Genomic DNA, 5,910 nt, shown 5'->3' with positions numbered 1-5,910 from the left:
AGGCATTCCAGAAGTTACTTCTGGGTCCACTGGTCGAACCTCCTCTCACCGGATCGGTAAATTTCACCATCTGGTTCTCTCGAGCCGGTTCGAACCTACAGAAACCTGCCACTGGAACCACCACATCCCTTACGGTATTACAGACGAACAATTCCTCCCCAATAAGCTACCTATCCATCTATTTTTCTAAAGGTTCTTCTAACTCCAAAGAAGATGTGATGCTTTCATGATGTGATGCTTTCATGATTTCCCAAGACACCACCTCTACTATTATCTTTACGTTCAAGAATATCTCGGTGACTTCTCGAAAGTGTTACAAAAGCCCAGTTGAATGGTTTGATGGTCTAAAGAAAAAGCTAGCTCCATAAAGAAGAGCTTCTAATTGGACTGCCCATTGTTTGTTGTTGTTGTTCTTGCTGTTGTTGTTCAGTCATTAAGTAGAGTATGACACTCCATGATGCCAATGACAAGGGGAGAATTTCAGTAGGTTCTGAGAGGTTCTGCAGAACCGGTAGCATAAATTTTGAGTAGTTCAGAGAACTGGCAAATACAACCTTGGCTGGCCCCAGAGTGGGATGGGAATGGAATTTTTGCAGTATCCCTCCCCTGGTGTGGGGTAGGAATGGAGATTTTGCAGTATCCCTCCCCCAGGAGTGGGGAGGGAATGGGGATTTTGGAGTATCCTCCCCCTGCCATGCCCACCAAGCCATGGCCACAGAACCGGTGGTAAAATAATTTGAACTTCACCACTACCATGGACCACAGGATGCCAGACCTCCCTGTTCTCCACTATCTCCTGGAGTTTGTCTAAATTAATGTTTGTTGCCTTGATGACACTATCCAACTATCTCCTCTTCTGCTGTCTCCTTTTCCTTGCCTCTTCAATCTTTCCTAGCATCAGGGTCTATTCCAATGTGTCCTCTGTTCCCATAGGGGGCCAAAGTATTTGAGCTTCAGGTCCTTCCAGGGTTGATTTCCTTTGGGATTGGCTGATTTGATCTCCTTGCAGCCCAAGGGAATCTCAAAAGTCTTCTTCAAAGAGCTGCCTGTCCTAGTGACCAATCCATATTTCTCAGTTTGACTAAGGATTTTTTTTTGATGACCGAATTCCATTATTTCAATATTGTCCTTTGAAAAACTTTATACCAGTGATCAGTGATGTGCGGTGAGGTTTATGGCTGGTGAGGCACTGACACAGTGGTGGGTTTCAAATATTTTTAGACTTGTGGACTTCAATTCCCAGAATTCCACAGCCAGGCATGATTAGTTCTGATTTAAAATGACAGCATTTGTTTTTCTCCTTTGTGAAATAACTTTCCTTTTTTCATTTTCTTTTTCTTCTCCCTTCCCCTCCTTCCACCCTCTCTCTCTTCCTCCCCCTCTTTCAAACACACACACACACACACACAAACAAAAGTTGGGTTGGACTATCTCTCCTACCCCCTTCCCTCTCTCACTCACTCTCAAACAAACACACACACACACATACAAAAGTTGGATTGGATATCTTTTCCAGTGGCTTGAAAGCAGCTCTTCTGCCATCCCCCCCCCCCCCGCCATTCCCCTGCTGCCTTCCCAAACACCTCTACCATTGCAAATGCAGCCTGCTGTCTGGGTGGGAAATGCCTGGAACGCAATAAAGCCCACCCACTCACCACGATCTGAGGCTTCCAAAAGAAAGAGGCTGGGGGAAAGTGTGTGTGCTACAGCATGGCTCTTTGCCTGGCTTCTGTGGATGACTCTGCTTAATTGTTAAAAAAAGCCTCTAAAAAGTGCCCTCTATTATGAGGCAGGAGAACTGTGTGACTCCCCTATGTCAGGAATTTTTATGCTTTTAACCCTTGCTTAACTCTGCTCGAGTGATCATAAAACGCCTAAAGTCAGACTAGAGGAGGCATGCAGTTCTCTTGCCTCATAGTCGGGGTCTGGATGGGGGACAACAGACTCAAACTCAACCCCTCCAAGACCGAGTGGCTGTGGGTACTGGCACCTCGGTTCAGCCAGCTGACCCCATCGCTGGCCATAGGGGGCGAACAACTGTCCCCTGTGGAGCGGGCGTGCAATTTGGGCATCCTCCTTGATGCCCGGCTGTCAATGGAGGACCATGTGGCAGCCGTGGCAAGGGGGGCGTTCCACCAGGTTCGCCTGGTGCGCCAATTGCGCCCCCTACTGGACCGGAGTGCCCTGCGCACGGTCACTCATGCGCTGGTGACGTCTCGCCTGGACTACTGCAATGCCCTCTACATGGGGCTTCCCTTGGGACGCATCCGGAGACTGCAGCTAGTTCAGAATGCAGCCGCGCGGGTTATTATGGGGAGTACACGTTACTCCCACGTAACACCTCTCCTGCGCAAGCTGCACTGGCTACCTGTGGCCTTTCGGGTGCGTTTCAAGGTATTGATCACCATCTTTAAAGCGCTCCATGGCATAGGACCTAGTTATCTGCAGGATCGCATCCTACCACACACGTCCCTGCGACCTATCCGCTCACACAGGGAGGGGCTCCTCCTGGTGCCGTCCGCTAGGCAATGCCAGCGGGCGACACCTAGGAGTAGGTCCTTCTCTGTGATGGGCCCAACCCTCTGGAATGACCTCCCCCCTGACATTCGAACTACCACCGACCTCCGCTCCTTCCGTCAAAAGTTAAAGACTCACCTATTTCAATCAGCTGGCCTGGCACTTTCTTAGTTTTACCTCCCGGGGATTTATTTTAATTGGGTTTGGGGTCTTAATTGGGATGTTTTTAGGGTTTTAGAATAATTTATTTCTTGTACAGTCTATCTCCCCCTCCAAATGTATTTTAAATGTATTTCATTGTTATGACTGTATTTTATTTGCATTGACTGTACACCGCCCCGAGTCCCTTGTTGGGAGAGGGGGCGGTCTAAAAATCTAAGAAATAAATAAATAAATAGTAGAGGGCATTTTTTAAAGAGGATTTTTAAACAGTTAAGCAGAGTCATCCACGGTGAGGCAGCAACTAGCTCAGCTTTTTCCTTTCACATTTTTTTTTCTTTTCATGATGAGAGCGGTGAGGCTGTGCCTCACTTGTCTCACCTGACTGCATGTCACTGCCAGTGATGGCAAATGTTTTTGTTCTCATATGCTGAAAATGTGCACATGCATTCCCACACCCATAATGCAATGTGTGTGCCACATCCCCATGTGCTCTGCCTCCCTGCAAATGTCATGGGACACCACCACCTTCTTGGCCTATTTTGGGCCTAGCAGGCCTCCCTGAAGCCTCCTGGGACCAAAAAACAGTCCACAGTGGGACGCCACACCTCCTGCGCTCCATTTTGGGCCTAGAAGGCTTCCCTGAAGCCTCCTGGGACCAAAAACAGGCCACGGGGGGATGCCACACCTCCCGCGCTCCATTTTGGGCCTAGCAGGCCTCCATGAAGCCTCCTGGGACCAAAAATGTGGTGTGGGGGCACACCAACACCTCCCGCTTTTGCAAACCATGCATGCATGCGTGCCCCTACCCCGCACCCCACACATCCACGAGTGTCTCCCACATGCACCCCCTCCGCACGCATGTGTGTCAGAGACCCCAAAATCAGCTGGCTGGCAGGAGGCATGCATGCATGCGTGGTGGAATTTAGCTGGGGTAAGGGCTCCACATGCCACCTGTGGTACACATACCATAGGTTCGCCATCACAGTTCTATACTGTACATAAACTACTAATTGGCAGGAGGGAAACTATCGCTTGTGCTGTCCCTGAGGAACTATAAAGAAATCACAACAGGAAAAAAAAACATCTTCCAACTCTTCACTGTTACTGAACAGAGTTACCTATACGGAGAAACATTCCCCTCTAAACCTGTCTCCAGTACATGTTTGATGTTTGCTACAAGGTAAGAAAGAAAATGTTGTATTTGATGTGGATTGTAAGGTCTTTCACAGTTATGGTTATTAGGGAGGTTGGGTGAAATCATTTTGCGATTCAAATGGAGCCTTAGCAACACAAATTAATTGGTTGCAAGCCATGGAGTCTTAAAAAGGATGAGGGGTTTGTACTTTGCTGCTCAGGAAAATACATGGAACGTATTACCATTTATGGTGGACCTGTGAGGAGGCTAAAAAAGTTTGGAAAAAGATCGAAAATTGGCTGGAGGCAATAACGGGGGTTAAAATAGAATGGAAACCGGAAATCTTTTTATTAGGAATAATGTCTGCAAAATACAAAAAAGAAATCCAGTATTTAATACTACATATAACAACGGCGGCAAGGATTGCCTTTGCACCGAAATGGAAAAACAAACGAACTCCAAGCGAAGATGAAATAATAAGAAAGGTTATGGACTGTGCTGCAATGGACAAACTAACTAAAGAAATTCAGGGAAAAGAAGAATCAGAATTCTACCAGATCTGGGATAAATGGTATAGGTGGAGGGAGGAAAGAAACAAGAATCAATGAAGGAATGTAACAAAACTCAAAAATAATAGTTATGAGTAAAATAAGAAAGTTAAGAATGGTGAAACTCAAATGAAATACAATTGAATGGGAAATAATATAAGGTGAGCGCTATTGATTGATAATTGCTACTAGAAAGAACAGGAAGCTCCTGTTTGTATTGCACTGTGTAAATGTGTTGTACGTCTAAGTTTTATCTGTGTGTATTTTATATGTTTGTTAATAAAATATTTTTTTTAAAAGAAATAAAAATTATATAAAATAGTGGAGTTGGAAGGGACCTTGGAAGTCTTCTAGTCCAACCTCCTTAGGCAGGAAACCCTACACCACTTCAGACAAATGGTTATCCAACATTTTGTTCAAAACTTCCAGTGTTGGTGCATTCACAACATCTGGAGGCAACTTCTGTTCCACTGATTCAGTGTTCTAACTGTCAGTAAACTGTCAGTAAAAACCCTTTGTGTGATTAACGTTTGCTCAGATCCTAGTGTATACCTTTCTTCGACCACAAATGATAACGTTTCCGTCAATTATTGTATCTTTTTAGAAAAGAAGAAGGGGATGGCCAATGCTACATTTTTCAATGAATTTATTCTTCTGGGATTTTCGGAATTTCATGAGCTGGATGTGTGGTTTTATATCCTCCTGCTTCTGATGTACCTTCTGTCACTTGTAGGACATTCCTTGATCATCATTGTGGTTTCCATGGAGCCTAAGCTCTATACTCCCATGTATTTCTTCCTCCTCAACTTCTCCGCGGCTGAGATTTCTTCCACAACATCAGAGATACCAAAGATGTTGGTCAACAGCTTCTCTGGCAAAAACACCATCTGCTTTGCGTGTTGCATGGCCCAAGTTTTCATGGTCTTCACGATGGGAGCTGTGGAGTTCATCACCCTCACGGTCATGTCGTTTGACCGCTACGTGGCCATCTGCAAACCTTTGCATTATCAAACCATTATGACCAGTGGACTCTGTCTCAAACTCTCTTTGCTGGCGTGGATTGGTGGGTTTGGACTCATATTTCCTCAGGCAGCCATGGTGTGGACGTACCCTTACCGTGGGCGCAATGTGATTGATCATTTCTTTTGTGACATAGGTCCAGTTTTGCAGTTGGCTTGTGCTGATACAACAGTGATTGAGCTAATAGGATTTGTTTATGGTGCTGTTATAATGTGGGGATCCTTCGGATTCTCTCTAGTTTCATATATGCTCATTATAAACGCCATACTTCATATCTCTTCTGCCACTGGGAGGTCCAAAGCCTTTTTCACCTGTGCTTCCCATCTCATTGTTCTTACCATTTTCTATACAGCAGATATGCTCATGTACTTGAAACCTTCAACGCATGGCGACGCCCGACTCAATAAGGCAATCTCTCTTCTGCGCACCAGCTTTGTACCCATGTTAAACCCTTTCATCTACACAATCCGGAACAGTGAATTCAAAACTGCTTTGTGGAACGTGGTAACCAAAATGACGGGTTTCTAA

General features: G+C 45.6%; 1 protein-coding gene across 1 annotated transcript; it reads left to right on the top strand.

Moving 5' to 3' along the window:
* Positions 1–4,980: 4,980 nt before the first annotated feature.
* LOC309401219 (olfactory receptor 6X1-like) lies at positions 4,981–5,910 on the top strand (the record flags this gene model as incomplete). Its single annotated transcript, XM_081970288.1, has 1 exon — positions 4,981–5,910. One exon carries the CDS (start codon positions 4,981–4,983, stop codon positions 5,908–5,910), a length of 930 nt encoding a protein of 309 aa, XP_081826414.1.

The sequence above is a fragment of the Natrix helvetica genome (genome assembly GCF_964273705.1).
Source record: "Natrix helvetica genome assembly, chromosome: Z".
NCBI lineage: Eukaryota > Metazoa > Chordata > Lepidosauria > Squamata > Natricidae > Natrix > Natrix helvetica.
Note: the sequence above shows the minus strand (reverse complement) of the source record. Positions and strands in the feature narration are given on the sequence as shown.